The following is a 27884-nucleotide window of genomic DNA, read 5'->3' as shown; positions in this document are numbered from 1 at the left end:
TGCTCAAGTGACTGCCACCCACGAGGAGCAGGAGGGAGGGAGGCACTGTTAGGTCGTAAAACCAGGGCCTCGGGGACCCACTTCTGCTTTCGGTTCCCCTTTGACCCACGACGCGTTTTGTTAGCAGGAGAGCTTTCCAAGCATCTTTGGAAGTTGGAATGTAGAGGTAATGATTTCTGGGCCGGGTGGAATTTCTCCTCGGGGCGGGTGGGGGGGGGCGGGGATCTTCTAGACGGATCTCTCGTTCCTTCTCTGCATACGGGGAGCGCCTCTCCGGGGAGAGCCCGGGCCTCCGGGGAACGGGGCCGGGAAGGCCAGGCCCGGGGCGCAGACCTGGGGCCGCGCGCGGGCCTAGCGGTGGGATGCGCGCGCGGGATGCGGGGGCGGCTGCACCTGCCGGGCCGCGGGCCGGGCGGCGGGGCGGCGGGCGGGGTCGGGGCCAGCGGCCGGCCCCGCCCCGGGGGTGTGTCGCCGGGCGCGGCCGGCTTAAGGCCCGGGCGGGGCGGGGAGGGCTGGGAGAGGCCGGCGGGCCGGGAGCCATGGCGCCGTCCGGGCCGCTGCTGCTGCTGCTGCTGCTGCTGGCGGGCGCGCGGGCCGGGCCCTACTTCCGAGCGGGTCACAGCTGCCGCCTGCCCCTGCGGGGGGACCAGCTGTCCAAGCTGGGGCGCAGGTCGGCCGCGCGCGGGGCCGGGCCCCCCACCCCGGGCTCCCCCGGGTTCCAGGAACCTGGCGTGCTGCCTGCCTCCCGTGACCTTTGAGGGTCAAATCCAGATCCTGTGTTTTTTGGGGGGGATCGCTCTTTTTCTTTACCTTTGGAAGGTGGGACAAGCCTCACCTGGGGGCCTGGGTGGGGGCGGGGGCTTGCCGGGGAAGCCATGTGGTTCCCGCATGTGGGGTTGCGCTGCCTCCTTCACGACCCCCGGGGGGGGGGGGGGCTGGGGTGCCCCCTGGGAGAGGGGCTCCCCTGGGGGTTCGGGCGCCGACTCCCACAGCCTGTCATTCTGGGGAGGGGAGCGGGCGCTGAATCTGTTCGTGCTGGTCTCTTCCCAGGACATACCCCCGGCCTCACGAGTATCTGTCCCCGAGGGACCTGCCCAAGAGCTGGGACTGGCGGAACGTGAACGGCGTCAACTACGCCAGTGTCACCAGGAACCAGCACATCCCCCAGTACTGCGGCTCCTGCTGGGCCCACGGCAGCACCAGCGCCATGGCGGGTAGGTGGGCTTCTGCAGCCCCTCCGGACCGCGGGCCACGAAGGCCTGTCCACACTGCCTCCTGGGCGGCACAGGCAGCCACCGGGATTCTGCGCCAGGGCTCAGCGTGGGGCGGGAGGTGGCCGAGCCGCTCCAGCCTAGGGGAGCTGACCTGTGACCTCTGCGGTTCCTCCCCGTGGAGGGAAGTCCAAAGTACTGCAGGCTGGACTGTGCGTCCGCCGGGGGCCCGTGGGTGGCAGACAGGACGAGGGCCAGCCGCCCCGTGACATGCGGCTCCCAGGTGCCGTTTCTCCCCCACAGCTTGTGACCCCGGCCCTTTGGGATCAGACCAGAGGTGAGACTCACCCAAAATCCCCTGCCAGTATTTGGGGACGAGGAAGTGAAACTGCTTTGCAGCAGCAGTTAATATTTGAGCTGACGCCCATCCTGGGTTTGGAATATTGAGCAAGGCTGGCCGGTTTTCTCTTCTGGCCCCTGGCCCCGGTGAGGGGACGAAGGAGGGGAAGCTGAGGGCCACACCACCCACGAGGGCTGCTGGGCCTTGCCTTGGGAGAGCAGGGAGCAGAGACCTCCCCCAGCCTCCATTCAGCCCCAGGCTGGCTTGGGAGGTGTGGGAGGGGCTCCGCCATCTCCAGTGGTGGCCCAGGAGCCTCTAGTGACGGGAGAGTTCCGCTGCAGAAGGGACTGTCTGGCTGGGGGGGGGCAGGGGACCACTGCCTCGTCCCCGCGGGGCAGCTCACTGGGCAGGCCTGGTGTACTCGTGGCCTTGTGTTAACTTGATTAAGAACAGGGAGGCTGCTGCCGCTTCTGAGGCTTGGTGGCTCCATTGAAGCCTCCGAGCTGCCCTGGGACTGTTCCCACTTTGCAGGTGAGGAAGCTGAGGTCCCTGGCAAGGAGGTCAGGAGACCCGGGTGTGGTGTGAGTGGCAGCTGGGAGTAGAGCCCAGAAGCCTGGCCTTTGGGCCAGGACTTCTGCTGGGTGTCTTTGGGTCGAGGAGTGGAGGCGGTGGTCTGGGGCATCCTTCTGGCCCTGCCGGAAGGAGGAGGAAAGGGGGGCAGATAGGCTGCGGCACCATTGCAAGGTGTGGGAGGCTTGGGAGGCCCCCTGATTGGGATGTGGAGCCAGAGGCTTAACCCCTGCAGCCCCTGCAAGGCCTTGGGCCGGGCGGGCAGGGTGTGGGCAGGCCCCAGGCGGAGGGTCGGGGCAAAGGCCTCGGCGGGCATGGTGCTCACAGCGTGGAACTGAAAGAGGGCCTTTGTGGTGGCCCTCGGGGTGGGGGATGGACAGAAGAGCCACAAAGGTCACCAGGGCGAGCCCTCGACCTGGTTCCATTTTCAGAGGGTCAGCCCTGCCGCATCTCCGGAGCGGACTCTCCGGGGCAACCGTCTCCTCCAATGACGCTCTCCCCCAGCAGCAGGACCCTTCTTCCTCTTTCACTGAGAAAACAGAAGCCCTCAAAAGGGGACTTCCAGGGGCGCCGGCCCGGCTGGCTGCCACCTAACACAGCCGGTCGTGGTCTGCCTCTCCTCCTGTCCCCGGGTCCTTTGCCCTGTGCTTGGACCCGGCCATCGCCAGGAGCACATGAGCAGGAGGCCTGGAGCCCATGCCGCCCCAGCCACTGCCCCACTTGCGGGCCCCTTCATCCGTCCTCAGACCCCGTCCAGCCTCACTTCACCTCCCACTCGGCGCGAGGGGCCGCCACGCCGGCAGGTGCAGCCGTCAGCCGCCGGGCCTCGCCCTCCGTGGTCGCGCTTGATCACCTGTCCCTGGCGCGCTGTCCCCGCCTTTCACCGCACACTACGGCTCTTCCTGCTTCCTGGCTGCGCCTCCATATCCTCTGCCAGCTCCTCCCCCTCCCCCTGAGCACTGGGTTCCCCGGGTCTCAGCCTTCACCTGCGCCTCCGTGACGCCAGCTGTCCGTTGCCCTCCCTCTGCCCGGACACCTCACGCCTCAATCCCCCCACCCCCCACCCCCCACCCCACCTGGCTGAGCCACTCATCCTTCCCGTCGCTCCCGTGGAAGCCTAGCGCCGCCCCTCGTACGATCCTGGGACGGATCTTGTCCGTTTCACCTTCAGGGTATGTTCTGAACCCCTCTGCTTTTTGCAGCCCCCATCGCTGCACCCCTACTCTGAGCCCCAGGTGCTGGCACCGCCTGGTCTCTGCCCCCTCGCCCCCCTGCCGTCCCGTCTCAGCCTAGACCCGTCTACTGAGCCCCAGGTCGGACTGTACTTCCCTCCCACTGGAAACCCTCCGCGATTGCACGCAGAGCGAGCACAGAATGCTTGCTTGACCTACGAGAGCCTCTGTACGCGGGCTCCCTGTCCTGTGTGGGGACCCCACGGGTCGGGGCTTTGACTGTTTTTGTGTCCAGCGCTGGGTTCCCAGCGCGGAGAACAGCCGGGAGCACAGCAGGTGTGGACAAGCACCTGTGGGTGATGGAGGAAGACAAGCGGGTGGAGAGGAACTTCCAGTTACGTTCGGGCCACGCGGGGAGCGTCTTTGACCCCCCCCTCCCCGGGGTTGGGTCAGGGAGGGAGGGGACGCCTGATCCGGGGGCAGGGGAGGCCAGACCGGGCCGCGGATGGAGCAGCCTTGCTGCCCACCGCTGCCGGGCAGGGGCCGGAGGAGACGAGGCTGGGGAAGTAGGCCTCAGAGTTGGCAGCATGGAGGTCCTCGGCCTTCCAAGAGCAGCTTCCTCAGTGGGGAGGAGACCCCAGCCAGGTTGGCCCGGCACCGAAGGGACAGCGGGGCTGGGAATGGAGACCCGGAGGGCTGCCGGGAGCCTCACGAGGCAGCAGAGAACTGCGGTGTGTGGGGAGGCGCGTGCGGGGCTCAGGGGCCCTTTGCCGATGTCGGGGGCACCTGGGTGGCTTTAGCATCAGAGTCAGTTAAGCTCAGGTCATGACCTTACAGCTCACGGGATCCAGCCCCACGTCAGGCTCTGCGCTGACAGCATGGAGCCTGCTTGGGATGTTCTCTGCCTCTCCTCCTCAGTCTCTCAAGATAAACATTAAAAAAAAGAAAGAAGGACGAGAGAGAAGGGAGGGAGGGAGGAAGGAGAGGCAGGTCCACATGTGTGTGCAGGTACTGATGGGGGAGAGAGGGCCCAGGGCCCACTTGGGCCTCGGGTGGGCGGGCAGGGATGTGCCACAGAAGGTGGGTGGGGGGTGCAGAAAGCCTGTACACTGGGTGGCAGGGAGTCGAGGGACCTGCCTTGGAGTTTTCCAGTGGAATCTGGAGAGCCCTCAGATGGGTGGGGGTTGGGGCTGAGCCTGAGGGCAAACCCTCCCGTGCACCAGCAGGCATCAACCCAAGAACGGGGACACCCTTACCGCGGTGTGGAAGGAAACCGAGAGGCAAAATGGCTTGGAGAGGGCAGTAGGGCGAAGGGGGCCCTCACCTGGCCCGCAGGACCTGCACCGTGGGGTGTGAGGCTGGGGAACCTCCATCAGGAGCTGCCAGGGGCGTGACCTCCCGGGGTCAGCAGCCAGGGCCGGGCTCGGGTCAGGAAAAGAAAATTCGTCCCCTCATTTACGCGGCTGGTACTTCGTGAGCCCCTGCTGCGTGTCAGGCGGCATGCTTGGGGTCTGGAGCTGAGCCCTGCGGGACACGGGCCCAGGGAAGTACGTGCAGTCGTCAGCAGGTGAGGTGGCGGCAGCTGCTTGGAGCCGGAGCGGCCGGGGAGGCCCGGGAGCTGCACAGGGGTTCCCCAGGGACAGCTCTCTGGGCCAAGGAGCGGCCAGGGAGCACGGAGGAAGGGGCAGCGGGCACAGATTGACGGCGGGTTTCTGAAGGCATGGGGCTGGTCAGATGAGTGGAGGTCTGCGCAGTGACACCAGGGAGGTGAGGGGGCCCCGGGGCTGCTGTGGGGGTGGCGCCTCAAGGGGCAGGACTGTCCTGTCCCGCGCTCTTGTCTTGGGGGCTGGCGGGCCCTTCAGCAGGCCCTTCTGAGGCGCGGGCAGCGGGGCAGACGGACCTGGCCCTGCCCGCGTGGCACCGGGTGGCCAGTGGTATGGACAGATATCTCCGTGCCCAGAAGGGCTGGGGCGGGGGGCCCTGGAGTGCGGAGACCCTGAGGGGCGGGCGCTGACCAGGTGCGCGTGCTGCCCTCGCAGACCGGATCAACATCAAGAGGAAGGGGGCCTGGCCCTCCACCCTGCTGTCCGTGCAGCACGTCATCGACTGTGGCGACGCGGGCTCCTGCGAGGGGGGCAACGACCTGCCGGTGTGGGGGTATGCCCACGAGCACGGCATCCCCGACGAGACCTGCAACAACTACCAGGCTAAGGACCAAGGTAGGTGCCCGCCCGCCCCCACCGTCCCCCTGGGGAGAGCGCGGCTGGGGCGCTGGGGGAGGGCAGGACGGAGCGGGGAGCCCCCCCGCCACCTTGAAATTGAACCCCATGGGGCTGGGGGAGCGGGCAGCTGGAGTCCACGGTCCTTCCTGAGGAGACCCCCAGAAAAAACCTGGGGCGGGTGTCTCCAGCCTCGTGTCCCCTGTGGCCAGGACTGGCCACGGTGCTTGGGTTCTGCCATGTTGGCATTTTGGGGGTTTCCTGGGCATCTGTAAGGTGAGCCCTGCAGAGGGAAGAGAAGGTTTTCCAGGAGTGGGTGAGGAAAGCAGGCCTGCAGGTAGGTTGCGGCCCCAAACTGGAGGCACGAGGGCCCAGCTGGAACACAGCATCAGCTCGTTCCCCGGCCTGGGCTGTGAGCACACGGGCAGGGGTGGGGCCGAGTGGTCCTGCAGGGACCAGCAGAGCCAGCCTGCCTGGAGTCTCGGGAGCTGGCACAGCCCTAGGCTGCTTTCCTTGGAAGCCGAAGGAAAGAAGGTCCAGCCCGTAATTGGCCGTTAAGTCACCTGTCGCTGTCAGAGCTCCCTCTTGGCCAGGGCGGAGAACTGGGATGAACTTAATGGGACATTTGAGACCGCAGTGTTGGAGGAAGGGGGAGCCCGAGTGCGTTTCCGCCCCTGCCCTCTCCCTCCATAAAAGGGTGAGTTCCGGCAGCACCCAGTGCCCTCTCAGGGCCCGAGCATACTCTGGGCCACACCCACGGTGCCCTCACGTCGCCTCCGGAGCCGTAGTGCCCAGCCAGAACGAATTCCCCCAGACTGGTTGGGTGAGTCTTGTTGAAGTGGTAAATACAACAGGGGTCAGAGAACCAAGGAGAGGGCAGGTGAAGGGGAGAAGGCTCTGCAGAATGGGGGGATCAGGTGGTCCCTGGGGCCCTGCCCTCCCTCACCCTGCACTGGTCTCGTCCAGCCTAGGCCAGGCCCCTCCAACCCACCAGTGCCACTGAGCAGAGCCGACTGTTTGCGGTACACAGTCCGCTCTTTGTATTAGCAAATGTGGCCACGGATCTGTCCCTTGCCAGTGATACTGGGCTTGGGGCACTTGGTGTCCTGGGGACAAACGAAACCAGCAGGTTAGGCCTCAAGGAGTCTGTGGTCCTGGGGGAGGAATCTGGACGGCTGGGAAATTGTAACGAGTAGGTAACACGAGAGCCGTAACAAGGCAGGGTGGAGGGGTGCAAAGTGGGATGTTGAGGGCCCGGGGACAGCGCAGGGGATGGTGTCTTCTTACACAACTAAGAGCCACACTTGGTCTTTTTTTTTTTTTTAGCCTACTTCTTGAAACCTCCTCAAACCAAAAAAAAAATAAATAAGTAAGAAAATGCTTGATTTTTTCCAAATGTATTGGCCTGTTCACTAGCCAGCAATACAATTATCTTATTAAAAGCTAATAATTTAATTCCACTCCCTTCAGCTGTATTGTGAAAAGACCCTGCTCTTGGCCTTTAAAGGAGAACAGGCTCGCTCTTGAGTGCCTACTATGAGCTGATTAACCTGCGTGCTCCTTCCCTGCCGAAGCCTGGGGACGGGGTCCTCCCCGCTCCCTCGCAGCCGGAGGAAGAGCCTAGTTCGGCAGCACCTGTCGGCAAGATGCTTCCCGGTTGTTAGTTCAGCGTGGAGAGGGCGTGTGCACGTGCTTCTTTGTTCGCGGGTCCCCGAGGAGCCCGTCTCACGCCGACTTCGCGTGCTGTCCCGCAGAGTGCGACAAGTTTAACCAGTGTGGAACCTGTACTGAATTCAAAGAGTGCCATGCCATCCAGAACTACACCCTCTGGAAAGTCGGCGACTATGGCTCCCTCTCCGGGCGGGAGAAGATGATGGCAGAAATCTACGCCAACGGCCCCATCAGGTGAGGAGCCGGAGCCCCCTGCCAGCTGGGCACAGGGGCCCCAGTCAGTGTCACCCCCCCCCGCCCCCTCCCTGGGGCCAACTTCCCTGTCTGGGCGTGTGAGGGATCGTAGGGCGTCTGGGATCGTAGCGAGGGTGAAGCGCACGCACACGTGCGCACACTCAAGTGAGGGACAGAAGTTCGGGCAGGGTCGTCCCGATGCACGACCGGGTTGGGTCCACGGGACCGTCTGTAAGGGGGGTGAGTCCTTCCCGCCCGAGTGCTGATACAAGTGCTTGCGCTCAGCTGCGGTATCATGGCGACGGAGAAGATGGTCAACTACACGGGAGGCATCTATGCAGAGTACCACGACAAGGCCTACATAAACCATGTCATTTCTGTGGCCGGCTGGGGTGTCAGTGACGGCACGGAGTACTGGATCGTCCGCAACTCCTGGGGAGAACCGTGGGTAAGCGCCCTCCCCCCACCCTCCCCCAGGCTCCGCAGCCGGGAACTGCAGCGCTGAGCGGGGGCTGGGGGGCTCCTTGCTCCGGCCCAGGAGTACTGGTGACATCTAGGGTCAGATCCTTCGTGGGGGGAGGGTTGTCATTCCCCCTTACCCCTTAGACGCCAGTGGCTCCTCCCCGCCCCACGTGGCCACCAACAATGTCTCTGGACTTTGCCAAGTGTCTCCTGGGGACCCCGCCCTGGGTGCAAAGCACTGTTTTGGAACTTTTGGTTCAGCCCGATTGTTCCTCTACAACCATCTCATCCTTTCTGCCGGCACAGTTTCGGCTCTCTTAGGAGATACGCCCCAATACGGCGGCATTTTTTCAAAACTACTTTTGAGTTGGCTCAAAAATCCAGGGGAGATAAATTAACTGCCAGAATTTTCATTTCTAAGGCCTAGTATTAACCATTAACAGCTGAAGACACAAATTCATTACTATGAAGTGGGGGAGAGTGATTAATGTCGAAGTGATGAACTCAGTGTTTTTATTAAAAGACCATAAACCGGGGATATTAATAGGTAGTTAACTCATCCGGCTTGAAGAGTCAACATTTTAGTTACATTAATTTTCTTTGGGCTCACAGGGCCATGTACCTCGCTTGTTAAATATTAACCAAGCCAAAGTATTTCACAGAAGGTATTTCTGAGTAGGGGTCCCGGGAAGGGCAGGCACGGTGCCCGAGACGGTGGCGGGGCGGCGCACGGGCAGCGGGGGGCACAGGAGACGGGGATGAGCGAACGTGTGGTGCCCCCCCCACCCCCCCAACAGGGTGAGCGAGGCTGGATGCGGATAGTGACTAGCACCTACAAAGACGGGAAGGGTGCCGACTACAACCTCGCTATCGAGGAGAACTGCACGTTCGGGGACCCCATCGTCTAAGACCCAGGCCTCTGGAAGAGCGGGGGTTTAAGAGATGGTATCGTGAGCCCTCGTCGGGGGGGGGGGATCCCGTCGCCGAGGGCGCTGGGCCGGGAGTGCCGCCGTCTGCAGGAACTCGGGGCTGACCCGAGCGGACGGCTGCTGGGCTGGCGGGGAAGCCATCCTTCAAGGGTCGGAAATGGGAGGGCGGAGACCCCGGGGCCGGCAGCACGGTGTGCCCGGCCAGAGTGTGGTCTCCATTCTCCTCAGTACGTGATTTGGTGTTTTCTATTTGGCAACGGTGGCCTATAATGTGGTAACCGAGGTCAGACTGATCACCAGTTGCTCTGTCACCTGGAATCCGTGGTGGGGGTGGAGAAGGCCATCTCAGATCACCCGAGTGGTAATGAATAAAATACACGACTCCCCACGGGAGTGGAGCCTGAGCGTGCCTTATTTACACACGAGAACACCACCAGGATCTACACCTGCCGATCCAGCAGAAAGACTTTTTAATTTGTTCTTGGAAAATTAACATGACAAAATGTCAACCAATCGGGTTCTTGTGAGAAAAGTCACCTCGGAAGGTAGTTCATCTCCGAGTCTCTGGTCCCGAGCTCGCTGCAGCCCGCGGGAGGGACTCCGTTCCTCCGCCAGGGGGAGAACACGGGCAGCAGGGTCTGGGGGCAGCGCGAGCCCCTAGGAGAGGGGGCCGCCCGTAGTAGCGGCTCCACAGTCCCCACCTCCTCCCCCAGGGCCCGGTCCCAAGATGTGGACGGGGCCTCTTCGGCAACGGCTCCTGGGAGGGCTTTCCCACAACTGGTCTCGGAACGTTCTGCGTCAGCTCCGGAGGGTGCACTGAATTAGTTCACCAGGATGAAGTTAGACTTGCAGTGAGCTTTAACACAGAAGGAAAACAGGCACGGGGTTAGAAACAGGAGGTGAACGGTGACAAGGTCGCGGCAGAGGGACACGTACGCCCCAACCCTACCTATAAATTCCGTCACGGGGTCATGTTCGCCCTCTGTTTTAATGGTGCCTGCGATGCTGTCGTTTTCCAAGATGGGGAGGAAGAGCTGCACGAAGTCAGAGGTGTACGGGGGAGCGATAACGTCCAGCACCTAGGACGAGAGAGCACCAGGTCGTTCCCCACACAGCCCACGAGCGGCGTCCCACCATCATCCGATGAAATGGCAGACAGTTTGGGGACAGTCACCCTCCCCTCCCCGCTCTTTGCTCCCTGGTGACAATACGAGCCTCCAACGTTAAGACCCCAGGTGGTTCTATGGGCAAAACGTAATATGGCTCCTGAAGGTGGGATGTGCTAGGTAAATGGTATGTAACCATTGTCACCACCAGTAGCAGAGAGCACAGTTCTCAGAGCTGGGCACAAAATAAACTAATTAAGCCAAAAGGCGCCGCTAGCGTTAACAGTAGAAACGTGAAACAAACAAACAAACAAACAAACAAACAAACAAACGGTGTATTGCTGACCTCAGTTACAAAATAGCGAATGAGCGAAATGTCAGTGTCCAGCTTCTCCAGACACTTTCGGATGTAACTGACAACAGGAAGTACGTAACCTCGACTCAGTAGGTGAACCATCCTGTCCAACAGGGTCTTCTTCAACTCAAGCTACAAGGGCGGGGGCAGACAAATCCGTCACAACGGGTCCTCTCCCCAGCCTCCAGAAGCCCGTGGGCCGCCTGCTCACCTGCTCCATCACGTCCAGCTGGGAGTGCTCCGTCTCAAAAAGCTTAACAAGCAGCTGCAGGACCTGGGGGTGCAGGAGCTGGTGGCAGGTGCTGATCTACAAACATGCCAAAGGGGGCCTCGCTGAGCACCGCGGCCGGGCCCCCGGGCTCACCGTCGCGGCCGGCAGACAGCGGGGGGCTAATGACGGCAGCCCTCGCCCAAAGCCGGTCAGCTTCCGTGCCTTTGCTCGCCCTTTCGGGACACTTGCTGAAAACTGAGAAATCTATGGAGCCGATGAAACAAGTTCCTTCTTTAAGTTTTCTTTTTATTTGGGACCCTCGGGAAGCTCAGTGGTTAAGCGTCCAACTCTTGATTTCAGTTCAGGGCACGGTTTCATGGTTCCCGAGTTCGAGTCCCTCACCGGGCTCTCTGATGGGAGCACAGAGCCTGCTTCAGATCCTCTGTCCCCTTAACTCTCTGTCCCTCCCCAGCTTGTGCTCCCTCTCTCAAAAATAGGGGCGCCCGGGTGGCTCAGTCGGTTGAGCATCCAACGTTGGTTCAGGTCATCTCGTGGCTCACAAGTTTGAGCCCCACATCGGGCTCTGTGCTGACAGCTCGGAGCCTGGAGCCTGCTTCCGATTCTGTGTCTCCCCCTCTGCCCCTCCCTCTCTCTGCCCCTCCCCTGCTCGTGCTGTCTAACTCAAGAATAAATAATAGGGGCGCCTGGGTGGCGCAGTCGGTTAAGCGTCCGACTTCAGCCAGGTCACGATCTCGCGGTCCGTGAGTTCGAGCCCCGCGTCAGGCTCTGGGCTGATGGCTCGGAGCCTGGAGCCTGTTTCTGATTCTGTGTCTCCCTCTTTCTCTGCCCCTCCCCCGTTCATGCTCTCTCTCTGTCCCAAAAATAAATAAACGTTTAAAAAAAAAAAAAAGAATAAATAATAAACATTAAAAAAATTAAAATAGATCAGGAAACATTAAAAATTTTTTTCTGGGGGCAGGGGGAGGAGCAGAGAGGGAGAGAGAAAATCCCAAGCGGGCTGCATGCTGTCAGTGGAGAGAGCCTGGTGGGGGGCTCAATCTCATGAATGGTGAGATCACGACCTGAGCCAAAATCAAGAGTCAGACGCTTAACAGACTGAGCCATCTGGGCACCCCAAAACCAGTTCCTTAAAAGGAAAATCCTCCCTGAGGATAAAAAGTCACTAGCTCTGTACCGAGTAGCCTGTGGATTCAGTGACAGATGTACTGGCAGGACAGGCACGAGCAGGATAAGGCACGGACACGGAGTGCCGCCCAAGGCCCCGCAGCCCCCGTACCTCGTCCAGCAAGGCCAGGTGTACTGGGGTGTGGTCGGTCTGTAGCTGGAAGTATCTCGGCTCTGACACAGTCCAGTCCACCCACTTGAGCACACCCATGGCCACCACTGGGAACCTATGGGAAAATGGGGCACAATGCTTCCTTTAAATGAAGTTAAAAAAAGAAACGCCACCACCCCATCTATCCCAGCAAGTGGCTCTCCCTCTGCTCTGCCAAGGAGATGCTGGTCAGAGAGACGGTCTCAGGAGGCCAGGATCCTCTCAACGTGTGCTACAGGGACCCAAACTCAGTTACTGGCTTATTTTCAACCACTATTGGTTTAAAAGAAGATCGTTAAGGCAGAACTCTCAGGGAGCCTGGACTGGGCTGAAGTTTTATTTGGCAAACCCTCTCTCTGTCCCTAGTAGAGACTACCAGGGGAAAGCCTCAAACACCTAAGAGGACCACCCTATCTGTAAGCCTGTCTGATCAACGCAGGCGTCTGTATCCTTGCTGTGATCACGTCACTTCTACACAAGCAACACTTCGTTGGCCTGATTTTTACGGTAAATAGACCCTTCCCTTCAAAGCAGCTTTTGTAATTCTGGTTGGTCTTCCGTTTCCTTAGGCTAATTCATGAACAGACTTCTGGCAGATAAGCACCTGAGAAGTACTCGTGCTGCTGAAACAATTTAAAGTCCTCTATATACATTTTACAAAAAAACTGAAATCAGTAAGTGTCTCTGAAGCTTTTGTTAAATACATAAGCTTTTAATAAAATGAAAATTCAACCAACTTCCTCCAGAAGGATCAAGTTCAGAACTAAAGTTTAATTTGCTCACCTAATGCACTGATAAAGTGTACTGAGCTCGGCCACTAGCTCGGAGGCCCCTTTGTTTTCATTACAGCACAAGTTGTGAACAGTCTCCACGGCTTTTGACGTTGACTTCAGCTCATCTTTGTTGATGCCCACGCGCTTGTTCTGAACACACACACACACACACACAGAGTTAGTGAGTCCCGGTGGCCTTGCAGTTGGGGTCATCTGCTACAGGCTACCCCTCTCTGCAAACCCCCTTCCCTGTCCCTGGAGTCGAGTCCATTCGGCTGCCACCCGTCAGAGTCGCCCAGGGTGCAGGAACAAGCCAGTGAGGCTGGGCCTGTGGCAGAGAGGGACCTGCTTATTTCTGTAGTCGCACTTCAAATTCCAGTGTGAAAAGTATCAACAGATGCTATGCACGTTCTCTTGAGACATTCAGCACTTTGACTATTTCATGCACGAACACTACAAACAGGTTTCTGACACTAGTTGGGATCACGACTTCTTACACAGCCCAAATTCCCAAATAATACCAAAGAGAGGAGGTTACTTGTCCCCCTAAAAGTGCATCGATCCTCAGAACTGATGGTACCTTTTTCCAGGTCTCAACCACGCTGGCAGCATACGCCAAGATGTGGATGTACTTGTGCTTGTGGTCCTGGTTGATCCGGGCCCCTGGTTTAAAGAGCGACTGCATGAACAGGTCCAGGAAGGCCGGCACCCGGATCTGAGGAGACACACACGGCTCGATGAAAAGGAACGCGCGGAGGAGACGTCAGGTCAGTCCATATGCGCTTACGGCAGGAGTGAGGGCACGCCGAGGACGTGACGGGGGAGGATGAGGAAAAGGACAGAAACGAATTTGTATTCAGGGACTTAGGAGAAACACAGGTTTTCCAAAATAACCCTTCTAATCGGCATGGAGGGGGTCCCACCTTATTATTAAAATGAAAGCAACTTACAAGTTCAACAGGAGGCGGGTCCATGCTTGTGAACATCTTGAAGAGGACTGTGATGTCGGCCGGATTCAGGGCTCCTTTGGACAACATGGCCCCAAGAGCCTGACAAGCCCTGGGGTAGGAGGCAGCTGTGCCCAGCGCAAGTGTGATCTGACTGGCATCATGACCTCTGGGTGAGGGAAAGCACAGATCCCACTGTTAGGAAGGTGGCTCCCTGCCGTCTCCTTCCTTCTCTGCCTCTTTCCTTCCTTTTTTTCCACACCTCATTCTTGGAATTGTTTGGGTCCCTTTTTTTTCATATGTCTGTCATTCACTGGTATCTTGACTGACCCACAAAAACAGCATTTAGAGCTAACTGGGAAAGAAGGGTTGGATACAGCTTGCAGACTTTCCAAGAGGAGCCACTCACTTTTCATGTCTTATTAAGACTCCGTTAGGAGAGAATAAAGCCAGCAAGGGCTAATTTTATTCCGTAAGATATGGACCGCAACAGAACAATTAAACTACTGAACACCTATTTCAGGACCGCTATCATTTGCTATTGATGAATCCTAATATATGAAAACACAGGTTCACAGATCCAGTGAACTGCACAATAATCAAGTACCTTATAAAATACTCATCAAAGCCAAACTTCAGAAAGCAAGCTCTCTCCGTGTATCTAAAACTACCCTGACCTTTCTAGCTCTACTAGACAGAAGGGAGTCAATCTGTCTGTCAAGAGGAGGGCCTAGAGTCTCTGCCAGTGGACACAGGGTGAAGGGGGAACTTTGCGGGGAGCACCTAGTCAGGACCAGGACGAGCACAAACACTGTCTCTCACTTCTCCTGGGCGAAGCGCTGCACCTCCTGTGCGATCCTGCGCACGGCGGAGCCTCCTTGCTCTTCCTGGGCCAGCACGGACATCATGGCCTGGGCAAACAGGTACGTGTGCTCCCCATGACACACCATCTTCTGGAACGTTGCAGGGGGAGAGAGTTTGGGGTTCCATAACTGCGGCAGTGACAGATGTCGACAAAAGAGCCAAACCCCCAACCACTCTGCATGCAAGTTATTATGCTGGAACTGGCCTTCTGACCTGGACATTCTCTCCAGGGAAGAAGCAGTTCACGTTTGAAAACGCATGACCCCGATGCACGGCCACCTTCTGAGACACACAAAGAACTTACGGCAAACTCAGGGAGGTTTTTTTCAAGGTTTTCCTCTCCTCCGTCCAAAATTGTAGCTAGAGAGGTACGGAGCACTCTAGAGAACACTTCCAGCTGCTGGCAGGCTGTGGACACACTCGTTATCTCCCCTTGGTACCCTGCGTCAGAAATCAGCTACCATACAAAAACGAGAGGCCACAGTGTCAACAGGTAGTGACCACACGTTTCACAGAAAGTTGGCTTGTCGTCAGTGTCGTGGGAAGGTGGGACAAGCAAACACCGGTCTCAGGCCTCAAACGCTTATTCTGATCCCCGCCTCACCACTGACTAGGCTTGTGGCCCCGGCTAACCATCCCATCTCGGTCTCTTCGTGTGTAGCATGAAGTGGACGAACGAGGCCTTCTTTTTTTTTTTTTAAACTAATTTCTGTGTCCAACGTAGGGCTCGAACTCACGACCCCGAGATCAAGAGTCACATGCTCCGACTAAGCCAGCCAAGCGCCCCAAACCAGGCCTTCTTAAAGGGTCCTCTCAGCACACGATGGACTCTAAAAATACGTTCCTGCCAAATCCTAAAACACAGTCCACGTTGATCCAAAAACACACATACATATTCTATGCTTTTCTTTCTCACTGTTCAGATTTACAGAGGCGAAGTGAGGGAGACCTTTACCAAAAAGCAAATATGACCTTTCAAAAGAAACAGACCACTTCCCAACTAACATAACTCTCACTCATAAATGCCTTCGCCTTTTCTGTGACACTAGTCCCCTGCCTACCTTAACAGTGAAGTTCAGCATCAAGCAGTCTGGATGGGCTTCAGCCAGTTTGTAAAAAAGATCTCTCCACGTGGTATGTGCAATCATTTGTTCAAGCCAAGCTGGGGTCTGCCAACAAACAAATGGACGGCGAGATAAAAGGCCTCGCTTGAGCTTTAGTGAAGACGGTATCGTATAAACAACCACTGGACATTCCAGTTGGAAGAGCCCCCGTGAGCGTCGAGCTCCAGCCCTGTGGTCCCGGCACAGGAAGCAGACCAGAGCTGGCGATGCCACAGGGCCAGCTGAGCGGCAGCGCTGGAGCCCTGAAAGCCCACTCACGGCTTCTGGAGACTCAACCGCACACCAGAGTCACTGAAAGGCGCTTCTTGGAGCCACTCGAGTCTAGGGAAGTACACGTAGTGTGGCCGCAGCGTAGGCACAAGTAACACATATGCCACATCTTGCCCTTGGCAAGACGAAAAGGCCGTTTGATAGGGCAGAGGTTTTGGCCATCGCCATGTGTGGTGGCCGCGAACACGTGTCTCTCAGCTCCCCTACTGTGTGACTGACAGACCCTCTGAGTCCACCTCCCACCTGTGCCAAGGCCAGCTGCCCGCAGGATACTCCCAGCCACCAATCGAGTACGGCAGGGCTCCCGGCAGGCTGGTTCCCAGGAGACACGGGGCTCCAGTGACAGGGGACTGTGGCCTGAAGATACCCACTGACACTGCTGGAACTTTCTGAAAACTGCCCGGTCGCCTAAGGCTCTTCACCCCCAACCTTCCTTCCTCCCTTCTGCCTTCTGAGCCCAGACCTGCATCGTGGCTCCCCAGCCCCCGCCCATCTTCTCTCACAGGCGTGTTGTTCGTATCTCCTGCACACAGAATCCCGTCCTGGCGTCTGCTTCCTGGGGGACCCGGACGAGTACCCCACACCACTCCCAGGACCGGTGCTCGAGAGTCGACAGAAGTGGGAGGTGTGAGTCTGCCAGTCCTCCTCTCTAGTTCACCACCCGTGTGCCTCTCAGTGTGCAAGAGCTCACTACCCTGCAGAGAGCATTTTGAGGGCAACTCTGACTCTACACAATTTCTGTCTCACACCTTGATTTTAGGACCCAACTTTTTGCCTTACTTACCTAATACGCCACGTTCCACTGTACACGTGGAATGAGCAAAAGATCCTAGGAACTGGCATTAGAAAAAGAAGACAGACTCCTCACCTCTCCTTCTTCGGTAAAAATAGAATCTGCTTTGCGGGGGTCAAAATGTTTGATCAATAAACTCTTCAAGTGATTTTCCACAGTTTCCTGAACTTGCACTGGTTCAACACCTGAAAGAAAATGAAAACAGCCAGATGGAAAATGGCCATCTCTCAATTTGTTATACTACTTTGGAAAAAATAGACAGGTCAAAAGTCTGTATGTGAACCAAAGATCACAGAATTGCTTCTGACCACTTGGAATTCGGGACCTCTCATAAAAATTCAGATTTATTAACCTTGGTCAACGGTAAGACCCAAAAAAGGAGCCCAAGGCAGAACACAGAAGGCCGTCTGCCTTCACGGAAAGTACAGCAGCATCTTGGACGCCTCGGTAAAGACAAGGACAAACTGCCAAAACAGACAGGCAGGAGGACAGAAAGACATACCCGACAGGGTGGAAAGAGAGCAGATGCCAGCCATGAGAGGTGCACTGTGTTCAGGAGCTGGGGCAGCAGGGAACCCACTGCCTTCCAGCAGCACCTACTCCATGACGTCATCTGCACCCAGCTCAGTGGCCTTACAGTGAGGCTCTACCCTGATCAGATTAGCTAAAAGCCACAATCATACCCAGGCCTAAATTATCCATCATCCACCGCTTGCTATAACAGACCTCTTAGAAATGACGCAGTGAGGGTATACAGTCTGACCCCATAATTCTACAACATGGTAGGGAAAACAGCTCCATGAGAATCCCATTTGCAGGCTACCCGTAAACCTCAAATTAGTGAATCAAAGATAGGAATCAAGCAGATGAACATGGGTAAGAAGTTCAGTTCCCACTTACAGAAGTCTTAAAAACCAGGAAAACAAACAAGGCCTTTCTGGTTTATCAGCATTATAATGATCCAAAGGTCTATTAAAAAAAGGTGGGGGGGCGGTGACCAGGCAGGACGGGGCCACCCACAAAGCACCTGTCTGAATGAGCCACTCAGCCAGCAGGTTGACGGTCTGGGCCACGGCAGTGTAGTTCTCAGACAGTAGCTGGATAACATTCTCCGGAGACCCACCTGCCTGAAAATACCTAGAAAAGGTAACGAAAAAAGCTAGGACACTCATAGGAATGTAGGCGGGCATGGGGATCAATGACAAGATAGTCAGGATATTAAGATTTTTAAAGCGGGGGTGGGGTGGGGTGGGGTCTAGAAGCTTTCCATTCCCAAATCACATTATTCTGGCTTTTGCAGATCACCCTCTGGGTCCATTACACACTGTCTCTAAGTTCCCCAGCTTCCTCCCCACACACACGACCTTTCTCACACACCTCTTCAGAGTGTTAAAGATGGAGGGCTCCATTATATAATCCCGGGTAGAAAATTTATGTAGGCATTCTTGCTGGACCTCCGCATCGTCTTCTCCTTCTCCATAATCATCCTCCTGCTGGTGATAAAAAGAGCCAGGCTACTTTTTCATCAACGCAAGTATCCTGCAATCTCACCTTAAATCTGCAGAACCCTGTCCATTTCAAAAGCGTTCCACATACGTTACTTCATTTGACTTCTGTGATCATCTCAGGAAGTGGGCTGGACAAGTAACGAGTGGCTAAGAAAATGGAATCCAGAACCACACCAAGGGGGTTTACATCGCAACTACATGCTGGGGTATCCACTTCCTCCTCTGTTAAAGATCATACCAGTGGCTGCTCCCATTGGACTTTTGGAAGGATTCTGTAATCTAATTTCTGGACGAACCAAGCCTAGCGCCTGACGTTCAGTGAGAGTTCAACAGATGTCAGTTATTGTTTTCATTATTATTATTTCACATGTGCCATTTAATGCTTTCCAACAAAGACTGATGGAGTGATTCTCGAAGGCACAAGCCATCAATACGCTGTTAGGAAGCAGAGATCACAGACTTGCCTCCAATCAGCAGGACTGGCTGGATACTAGGCCCTGTTCTGTGTGGAAACAACCTTAGGCAAGTCACTGAATCTAAGAACAAAGCAGGATGATGTGTGACATCAAGGTCCATCCGGTGTTAACACGGTCATCCCAACTACTAGGCAGATGCTTTTTAGATGCTTACTCTGTACTGAGCACCGTACTTGCCTCTAGAAATCCCCGGAAATAGAAGACAGGATCTAGCTTTTTCTGCCAAAGGACTTTACAAACGAGGAGAGACCAACCTTCCATGCAAGTGACTAACATGATGGTGTAAGAGCTGGACCAGGGATCAGCAAACCACGGCTCAGGGCCAAATCCAGCCCTTCTGTTTCTCTAAGTAGAGTTTTGTTGGAACACAGCCACACCCATTTGAGAATTTTTTGGAATTTTACATATTGTCTATGGCTGCTTTCTCCCCATCATGGCAGAGTTAAGTAGTCGTGACAGGGACCGGCAAAGCCTAAAATGTTTAGTATGTGGTCCTTTACCAAAAAGTCTGCCCACCCCTGGGCAATTCTGTAAGCAAAGCTTTGGGAGCAGATTCCTTCTGCGGGGACTGGGGAGTCTTTCAGACCTGCCTTGTGCGGGGAGCCTGGAGCAAGGCCGTGAAGGAAGGCTGGCCTTCACCCCGAGACTCGTCCTTGTGGGTCTGTTTTCTGGGGCCTCTGTCCTCAGCCCTGCTCTCTCCTGCTACCTCTTCTCTTGGGTGATGCCACCTCCCTGCTCATAAATCTAGAATTTGGCCTGGATCTCTTTCTCTCGAGCTCCAGACTCAAGTGTCGGCAGTTTATTCTCACTGCCCCTCGGATGCCGGCTACTTCTCCAAACTCATTAGGTCCACAACTGACCTCTGAACAGATCTTTGTCCTGCCACCTATGTTTTAGTAAAGGATTCCGTCATCCACCGGGTACCCCAAACTCACAAAGGTGTGAGTCACCCTCAGTTTCTGCTCCCTCACGCCACCGCGCGTCCTGTCGTGAGGACCCGCCCATTCTGCTTCCCACAGGTCTCTCCGTCGGCCCTTCCTCCCGCCTTTCCCATTCCTTATTTTGTGCGTGCCTGCAGGAGCAGTATGTCCCGGGCGGCTCAGCCTCACGCCTCCCTTTCGGTCACCTTCCACGTTGACGCCACCACGGTCTTCACAGGCCGCACGCCTGATGCTTCCCTCTTGCGTCAAGTTTCCAGTCTCCCTCAGAAAGGCTCTCCAACCTCTAGCGTGACTTTAACCCTTCACTTGCCACCTGGCCGGTCTCGTCTCCTGCCAGCCCCCACCGGCAACCCGAAGCCAGACTGCACTACCGGCATTCAGCAGCTCTTAATCGTCATCACCTGGACTTAACGTCACCGTGGCCTCCGTGCGCGTCTTCCGCCTCTCAGGTCCAGTAACGTGGCGTCAAGCGAGCAGACCTGGCGTCACGAAAACTGACCCGCCCCCATCGTTCAAAATCCAGCTCATGTCACCCCTTCGGTCACCTTGCTGGACTTCCTCTTCCTCCTCTGAGCAGTCAGCATGTACGTGAAGGGAACATCTGGTCCACCCCTCTCATCACCGAGAGCCTCTGAGGGTCGGTGCACTGAATGGGGGTCACGACGAAAGTTCCCCAAACGCGAGACTCCCCAGCCTCCTGTCGGCGGGGTCTACGCTTGGCTCTGCCGTTCCTAGCGGCACACACTAGGGCACAAGGTGGACTGTCGGGTTATGAAACGAGGGCCCTGGTCTAGACGGCCCCTGGATATGCCTCAGTGGTAAGGTCATGACTGGAAGGCCCAGAGTGACCAGTGCTGTGACCTTTTGAACAGGACGCTCGGAACACGAAGCCACCACTAAGCTCATTCACGTCCCATTGGTTGTCCAGCGGTGTGATAAAGTGGCGGTGGAGACAAAGGACCTGGGCTGGGTCCGCATTCCTTCGCCAGCTCGCAATCCTGCGAGAGGAGTGAGACAGCGCGAGCACGGGCCGTCCGCTGAAGCTGCCTCCAAACACACGAACCTTGTGCTGTCACTCCCTGCCCCAAACTCTTGAACAAGTCACGTTCAGCAGCCGTCAAAGGCCCTTCAGACCTGGTTCCCTCGCAGACCTCGGGCTGCCGCACCCACCAGACGGCTCACCACCGAGGACTCCTTTCTGCTCCACAAACACAGCACCTGTCTTCGCATCTCCGATCCTCAGCTCCCAAGCCCTCCTTGCACCCCTGCCCCCTTCAACCACCTGCGCCCCACTCCGTCCTTCCTTCAAAGCGCTCGGTATTTCCCACACCTGATGTGCACTCTTGCTAAAGGGCAAATCCCCGGGCTCCCCTCCAGGCCAACCTATCTGTCTCCAGGGGAGGGACCTGAGAAGCTGCATGTTAAACAAGCACTTCGGGTGGGTTTTCAGATTAGAATAAACTTGGACTACACTGGCAGGGCTGGGGCTACCAGGTCGGAGTTCCCAACCCTCCTGGGGCGGGGGGGGGGGGGGGGGGGGGGGAGGGGGGGATGGGGGGACAAGGGAAGACCCCTCCAGGTCAACGATGGAAGGATTGACTGGATCAGACCAAAGCACCGAAAAGTACGTTTTACAAACAGCAAAACACGTGTTACGAAAGCCCAAAGTTGCACTTTCCCCCTCATGATGCTGGTTTGGACTTTCTAAGCGACTTAGTTGTTCAAATTTGGCGCTCTGAGCCCGATCCGCCGTCGAGTTCGTGCCTTGTATGCCTGGCGGGCCGGTAGGCCGAGGCCGGCCCCAAGGGAGTGGCCCCTGGGACTCCGTCGTGACACCACGGGGTGGTCGGCCCCTCCGCGGCCCAGACCCCAGCGAGGCGGCCGCGGCGCCGGGGGACCTCACACCCGGGTCTCCCGCCCCGTCCCCGCCCCCACACGTTTGCAAGGGAGGAAACGGAGACGCACAGAGGCCGCGTGCTCGCCCCTCGACGGGCAGCGGCGCTCTGGGCGGGCCCCGCTGGCCCGGGGACGAAGGCGGGTGGCGGGCGCTCTGGGGGCGCGGGGAGCGCGCCCCGGGCGGGGAGGGGGCGGGGCGGGCTGTGCTTGAACCACTCGGTGACCGCGGGGCCCGGCGCGGCGGGGGCGGGGCCGGCCCGCCGGCGACGGAGACCAACGGTCCTCGTCGGGGGCACCCGGCGCCCCCCCTCACCTGGCCGCCGTCCGCTTCGTCGCCCCACTCGGCCGCGCTCCCGAAGTAGTCCTCCTCCATGATGGCGCCCGGCGCGGCCCCCGCCATCCTCTCCCGCGAGCGCGCGCGAAGACGGCGCATGCGCACGGGCAGAGGCGGGCGAGCGCACGCGCGGTCCCGCGGCTCCGCCCCCCCCGCGGCCGCGCGCCTAGGCCCGGGGAAGGGGCGGGGCACAGAGAGCTGCCCTTCAGTCGTGGCTCCAGGCGCCCGGACCCCGGCGGGAGCCGGCGGGAGGCGGGGCCTGAGCGAGGGGGCGGGGCACAAAGGCTGTCCTGGGCTGGTGGCTCTGGGCCCCCGGGGAGGACAGAGCGCCCCGAAGGGATCCTGGAGCACAGCCTGGGTGGGTCCCAGGGGTTTTAACTCCGGATAGAAGTTAAAGACCAGACTCGCTCTTGTCCTGGGTTCGGGTCCCGGCTCCACTCCTTCTTCGCCGTGACTTTCGGTCCTGAGAGCATCAGTTTTCTCACCTGACAACGGGGCACAAGAGCAGGGCTGACCTATTGGGCCTAGTGTCCAGGGCCCACGAAAACGTTCCCATTTCCTTTAAAATCAGAATAACAATGCATATTGTAATAATGAATCCAGCCTGGATTGTATTAGTATAATTGGTATACCAATCCTACCAGTGGATGCAGTGTAATATATAACATGAAATACCTCTTTATGGAAGAAGGGCCCGCGAAGGCCAAACTGCTCTCAAATGCCCTGGAAACGAGAGTCTACCTCGTGGGGTGGTCGGTAAGGATAACTGAGATGATGCTTTTTTTTTTTTTTTTTTAATTTTTTTTTTCAATGTTTTTTATTTATTTTTGGGACAGAGAGAGACAGAGCATGAACGGGGGAGGGGCAGAGAGAGAGGGAGACACAGAATCGGAAACAGGCTCCAGGCTCTGAGCCATCAGCCCAGAGCCCGACGCGGGGCTCGAACTCGCGGACCGCGAGATCGTGACCTGGCTGAAGTCGGACGCTTAACCGACTGCGCCACCCAGGCGCCCCGAGATGATGCTTTTTAAGCCCACATCATGGTTCCCTGCACGTAGTAGGAGATACCAAAGTGATAGGCTTGTGATCATCATAGAAAGATCTGAGCAGGGACGTCAACACTGTCAGATCTGGGTGCTTGGAGAGAAAGCCCGGGTCGGTGAGGAAGAGCACTAGAGATGTGAGCTCGAGGATATTGATGATAGCGACCATTTCCAGAGTGCTTACCGGGAACTGTGATTTCGTTCATTCCTTCTCTTATTCATTCGACTCCTGTTTATGGAGCGCCCCAATCATCTGGCCCCATGCTACTCCTCCAGCTCACTGGTGAACAAATCAGACCTGGGCTTTGTCCTGGAGGAGCCTACCTTCTACTGAGGGAGCTGAACAGGGAACAAACAAAAGTAATGACAGAAGGTAACAAATGCTGGTGTTCTATGATAATAGGAGGGGCCGACTTTGGACCATCAGACAAGGCTTCTTTGTGAAACTTACATTTGAGCTGAGAGTCATAGGACGAAAGAAGTCAAGCGAGCTTGGACCAAGCAGAGAGCATTTGAGGAGCCACGGCTTGCCATGTGTCCTGGCAACGCAAAGCCCACTGCCACTGGCACCTGGCGAGCCAGGGAGAAGCCTGGTGGAGGTGCCATCAGAACAGCCATGTGGAGAGGTCTTTCAGGTGGCTGGGGGTGGAAGTCTGCAGCTCCAGATTCCATGATTCAAGCTCTAGTTTCTATTCACAAGATTAAAGTGCATTAAGTTAATGAGTGCCCCTGCTGTTGGCTGGTTTCAGCGTTCATTTTCGTTTGCTTTCTGAAAACGTTGCAAAGAATGGATGGCTGTTAAACTCCTACTACGTCTCCCTTTGGATTTTTTTTGTTTTAATAGTGCCTGAATTGAAAGCAGGCAAATTAATATATGGATAACTAATCACTCCTACAGAATCCGGGATTGTTTCACTCACCTCTCGTTCAACCTCAACAGGTGACTCATTATTAACTGGATTAACAAACAACCCTTTAATGAAAGCATTACATTCGATCCGTAAGTCGCAATGATGTAGAATAATGGAGTCTGTAGGTCTTGCCTCCTGAGATATTGTTGACCTGTTGATTTTTGAAAAGCCTCATCTAAAATGTCCACATTAGCTTACATTGCTGAAAGTAAATAAAGCCATTTAAGATATTTTCCCATTGAAGAAAGATTCTGGCGGAGCATTACCATGGAAATGAGAAGTTGGTTCCCCTTAATCCACTCAAGAAATATTTACTGAGCGCCTACTTTGTGTTAAGTGCTGTGACACGGTCGTAAAGCACAGACACAGCCTGCCTGGTGCAAATGGCAGAGAAAAGCAAAGCCATCTCAGATGATAGTGTAGAGGGGAGGGGGTTCAAGGAGAGGTGAAGGAAGGTCTTTCTAGGGAAACTGTGTTTAAGCTAAGACTTCAGACTTGAACCTGGAGGACGACGACCGTGGGGCACAGTTGGAAAAATGAAGGTGACCGTGAAAGAAAAGGACTGGAGGGCAGATGTGGGAAAGGGGGGAGAGAGAGGGAGGGAGGGAGGCCGGAGCCAGATGACCTAGAAACTCGCAAGTGGTTTGGACTTCATCCCCAGGGTAATGGGTGACCATTGAACGCTTTGAAACACAGGAGTGATGCGATCAGACGTAGGGTTTTCCGAAGGTCGTTCTGGCTGCCGTGGAGAAAGGATGTGAAGGACCAAAGTAGAGGCGGGGATGCTGTTAGTGGACTTGACCAGGCGAGACCTGGTGGTAACTGAGAATGAGGCAGGCGTCAGGATGAAGCCAGGACACGTGGGAGAGGCTTAGGAGGCCACACAGTGCGGTTTGCAGGGTCTTACTGGGTGAGTGTAGACCAAATACCCAAGTGTTTAAATTCTCCATCCTCCCATCCCATTCCACCACACTGCTCTCATTCTTCTGTCTCCTTCCTGCTGCTGAACTACACCTGCCAACGCCAGAAGTTTTCCATATCCAAAAACACTTCCCTGTTTTCATCTATTCAATGATGCAAGAGAAACGGGCACAGACAGCTGCAATCCTCTTTTTTTTTTTTTAATGTTTTTATTTATTTTTGAGACAGAGAGACAGAGCATGAGCAGGGGAGGGGCAGAGAGAGAGAGGGAGACACAGAATCCGAAGCAGGCTCCAGGCTCTGAACTGTCAGCACAGGGCCCGACGCGGGGCTCGAACCCACAGACCGTGAGATCATGACCTGAGCTGAAGTCGTTCGCTCCACCGACCGAGCCACCCGGGCGCCCCTGCAACCTCCTTGGAATATTATCCTTTCTCTGCATCCAAGGCACACACTTTCCTGGCTCTCTCCCTACCCCTTCAGCTCTTCCTTCTCAGACTTCTCCCTCTGAGCTGTCCCTCTGCTTGTTCTCTAGATCCTGCAGGTCCCCAGGCACTAGGTGTGGACCCTCCTCTTCTTCCGCTCTCTTCCTGGGGGGCTCCCGCCCATGCCCCATCCTAAAACCATCTGTATGCTGAGCACTCTCAAGTGTGTCTTCTCTGATCTCCAGACCCATGTTTCTAATTGACCTAACTGTCCCTTGACCTTACCATAGGTTTCCCGGTGGGCATCTCCACATCGGCATGAGCACCCCAAATGTGGTCCTCTCACAGGAAATAGGGCTACCAGCTCCACAATGAGCAATGCCAAACACCTGGAAGTCATCCCTGATTCCATGGTGCTGCACACCCACGCGGTGCTAAGGCAAATCCCGTATCAGTTCCACTGTAAGAGCATACAGGCAATCTATCCACTTCTGTCTCCACTGCTCCCACTCGGTTCAGGTCTCCACTAGCCCTCACTCACGTGTCTGCAATAGCCTTGAACAAACCCGACTACGTCTATCCTTGCTCTATTACAGTCCATTCTCCGAACATCCACAAAGCATTTTCTTTTTGAATTTTGCTAAGTCACTTTATCAGAAAGAAAGAAACCCAAAGATAGCAAGGCAGGTACTGAAAGGATTTGGGCAAGTTGAGATTGGAGGAAAGAACATTTTAGGGAGGAGGAACAAGAAGGAAAGGCGTGGGGAAGAAGAATGTCTCCGTTCGGTCGATCCACGGGAAAGGGAGAGGGGCAGCTGGGCCCTGAATTACACGCTACAAGTTTTAAGCTCCGTCCCGTCGGGTGTAGGCAATGGAAAAGTATGAAGACTTTTGAGCAGGAAAATCACGTGGACAGACCTTCATATGATGAGAATAATCTGGCAGCTGTGTCTATAATGATTTAGAGTGTATGGTTTCCACCCCTTAATTTCCTTCTGTTTCTCTAAGGTGACTCATTTGCCATCATAAAGTTCTCGAGTGCTTCTTTCTTCAAGAGATGGTGTTTAATTTTCCCGCTGAGTGGGGGCTGAACTTAGCTATTCACTTCTAATGAGCGCAGTGAAGCAGGGCCACCGTGAGGCTTCTCAGACTAGGTCATAAAAAGACCCTGTGACTTCCATCTCAGTTACACTGTCTTTTGCATTACTCGCTTTGGAGGAAGACCGATGCCACGTCATGGGCAACCCTCTGGGGAGACTCACATGGTGAGGAACTGAGGCCTCCTACGACAGCCAAGGAAGCGAACCTGGAAATGGATTTTGACCCCCAGTCGGGACCCAGGTGACAACTTGACTGCAACCCCATGAGAGAACGTGAATCAGAAGCATGAAGGTAAACTGCTTCTAAATTTCTGACCTATGGAAACTATGAGATAATAAATATGTGTTGTTTTAAGCCAATACATTTGGGGTATTTCTTACGAGCAATACTTAACTAATTGCTTTCTTATCAGCAATACTTAACTATACAAGTATCCAGGGTGTTTTTAAAAATGTAAGTTGGGGGGCGCCTGGGTGGCGCAGTCGGTTAAGCGTCCGACTTCAGCCAGGTCACGATCTCGCGGTCCGTGAGTTCGAGCCCCGCGTCGGGCTCTGGGCTGATGGCTCAGAGCCTGGAGCCTGTTTCCGATTCTGTGTCTCCCTCTCTCTCTGTCCCTCCCCCGTTCATGCTCTGTCTCTCTCTGTCCCAAAAATAAATAAACGTTGAAAAAAAAATTAAAAAAAAAAAAAATAAATAAAAATAAAAATGTAAGTTGGAGGGGGTCACCTGAGTGGCTCAGTCGGTTAAGCGTCCAACTTCACCTCAGGTCACGATCTCACAGTTTGTGAGTTCGAGCCCCGAGCCGGGCTCTGTGCTGACAGTTCTGCTTCGGATTCTGTCTCCATCTCTCTGCCCCTCTCCTGCTTGCACACTGTCTCTCTCTCTCTCTCTCTCTCTCAAATATAAATAAACATTTAAAAAATATTCAAAAAGAAAGTAAGTTGGGGCGCCTGGGTGGTCCAGTTGGTTGAGCATCTGACTTTGGCTTAAGTCATGATCTCACAGTTCGTGACTTGGAGCCCCACATGGGGCTCTCTGCTGTCAGCACCGAACCTGCTTAGCATTCTCTCTCCCTCCCTCTCTCCCCTCCCCATGCACTCTCTCTCTCTCTCTCAATAAATAAGCTTAAAAAATAAAAAAGCTAGACAGGGGCGCCTGGGTGGCTCCGTTGGTTAAGTGTCGTGACTTCGGCTCAGGTCATGATCTCATGGTTCATGGGTTCGAGCCCCACATCAGGCTCTGTGCTGACAGCTCAGAGCCTGGAGCCTGCTTCAGATTCTGTTTCCTTCTCTTTCTGTCCCTCCCCCATTTTCCATGTTCCCTCTCTCTTTCTCTCCCTCTCTCTCTCTCTCCCCATCTCTCAAAAATAAATAAACATTAAAATTTTTTTTTAAAAAGCTGGATAAAACTGTCAAACATAGCCATCATAACCCGCTGGACATTGGTCAAAGTCATACAATAAACTGAGATTTATTAATGAAAATTATAGAACTTCAGTTAAGTATGAAATCTGTGACGTTTTCGCCTGTGGATGTTCCTATTCTTTTTTCTTTTTTTTAAGATTTTAAGTAATCTCTGAACCCAGTGGACTTGAACTCACAACCCGGAGATCAAGAGTTGTAACGCTCCACCAACTGAGCCAGCTGGGCACTCCTGGATGCCCTTACTCTTGAAAGCAATAAGAGAAAGACCAAAAGTGACAAAGACAAGAAAAGAACAGAGAAAATCTCCAGAAACAACA

General features: G+C 55.8%; 2 protein-coding genes across 3 annotated transcripts; one reads left to right on the top strand and one right to left on the bottom strand.

Moving 5' to 3' along the window:
• The first annotated feature begins 501 nt into the window (after positions 1-501).
• CTSZ (cathepsin Z) lies at positions 502-9201 on the top strand. Its single transcript, XM_086702597.1, has 6 exons — positions 502-670; positions 1051-1214; positions 5333-5512; positions 7267-7417; positions 7703-7865; positions 8677-9201. Exons 1-6 carry the CDS (start codon positions 540-542, stop codon positions 8785-8787), a joined length of 900 nt encoding a protein of 299 aa, XP_086558723.1. The 5' UTR covers positions 502-539; the 3' UTR covers positions 8788-9201.
• A 60-nt stretch (positions 9202-9261) lies between these two features.
• NELFCD (negative elongation factor complex member C/D) lies at positions 9262-21872 on the bottom strand. Of its 2 annotated transcripts, none has more exons than XM_086702595.1 (15): positions 21722-21872; positions 17965-18080; positions 17615-17724; positions 16663-16772; positions 15462-15569; positions 14705-14857; positions 14359-14489; positions 13540-13705; positions 13170-13304; positions 12600-12739; positions 11778-11892; positions 10481-10576; positions 10261-10401; positions 9758-9887; positions 9262-9664 (listed from the first exon to the last, which is right to left on the bottom strand). In XM_086702595.1, exons 1-15 carry the CDS (start codon positions 21839-21841, stop codon positions 9630-9632), a joined length of 1806 nt encoding a protein of 601 aa, XP_086558721.1. In that variant the 5' UTR covers positions 21842-21872; the 3' UTR covers positions 9262-9629. The 2 variants fall into 2 exon arrangements, with proteins under 2 accessions (XP_086558721.1, XP_086558722.1); XM_086702596.1 differs by having other exon boundaries at positions 17965-18077; positions 21722-21856.
• Positions 21873-27884: the final 6012 nt, after the last annotated feature.

The sequence above is a fragment of the Puma concolor genome, chromosome A3 (assembly GCF_028749965.1).
Source record: "Puma concolor isolate L17-30 chromosome A3, mPumCon1.1.hap2, whole genome shotgun sequence".
Lineage (NCBI taxonomy): Eukaryota > Metazoa > Chordata > Mammalia > Carnivora > Felidae > Puma > Puma concolor.
The sequence above is the reverse complement of the archived record's forward strand: the minus strand, read 5'-3'. Positions and strand labels throughout refer to the sequence as shown.

What these genes read in the sequence shown, in the direction of transcription:
- CTSZ (XM_086702597.1), top strand. Translation starts at nt 540, where the DNA reads ATGGCGCCGTCCGGGCCGCTGCTGCTGCTGCTGCTGCTGCTGGCGGGC. An exon ending in CTGTCCAAGCTGGGGCGCAG is followed by an intron (nt 671 to 1,050) that starts GTCGGCCGCGCG and finishes GTCTCTTCCCAG; the next exon opens with GACATACCCCCGGCCTCACG. An exon ending in TACGCCAACGGCCCCATCAG is followed by an intron (nt 7,418 to 7,702) that starts GTGAGGAGCCGG and finishes GCTTGCGCTCAG; the next exon opens with CTGCGGTATCATGGCGACGG.
- NELFCD (XM_086702595.1), bottom strand. Translation starts at nt 21,841, where the DNA reads ATGCGCCGTCTTCGCGCGCGCTCGCGGGAGAGGATGGCGGGGGCCGCG. An exon ending in ACCCGCCTCCTGTTGAACTT is followed by an intron (nt 13,305 to 13,539) that starts GTAAGTTGCTTT and finishes GTGTCTCCTCAG; the next exon opens with ATCCGGGTGCCGGCCTTCCT. An exon ending in TTCGCTATTTTGTAACTGAG is followed by an intron (nt 9,888 to 10,260) that starts GTCAGCAATACA and finishes CTCTCGTCCTAG; the next exon opens with GTGCTGGACGTTATCGCTCC.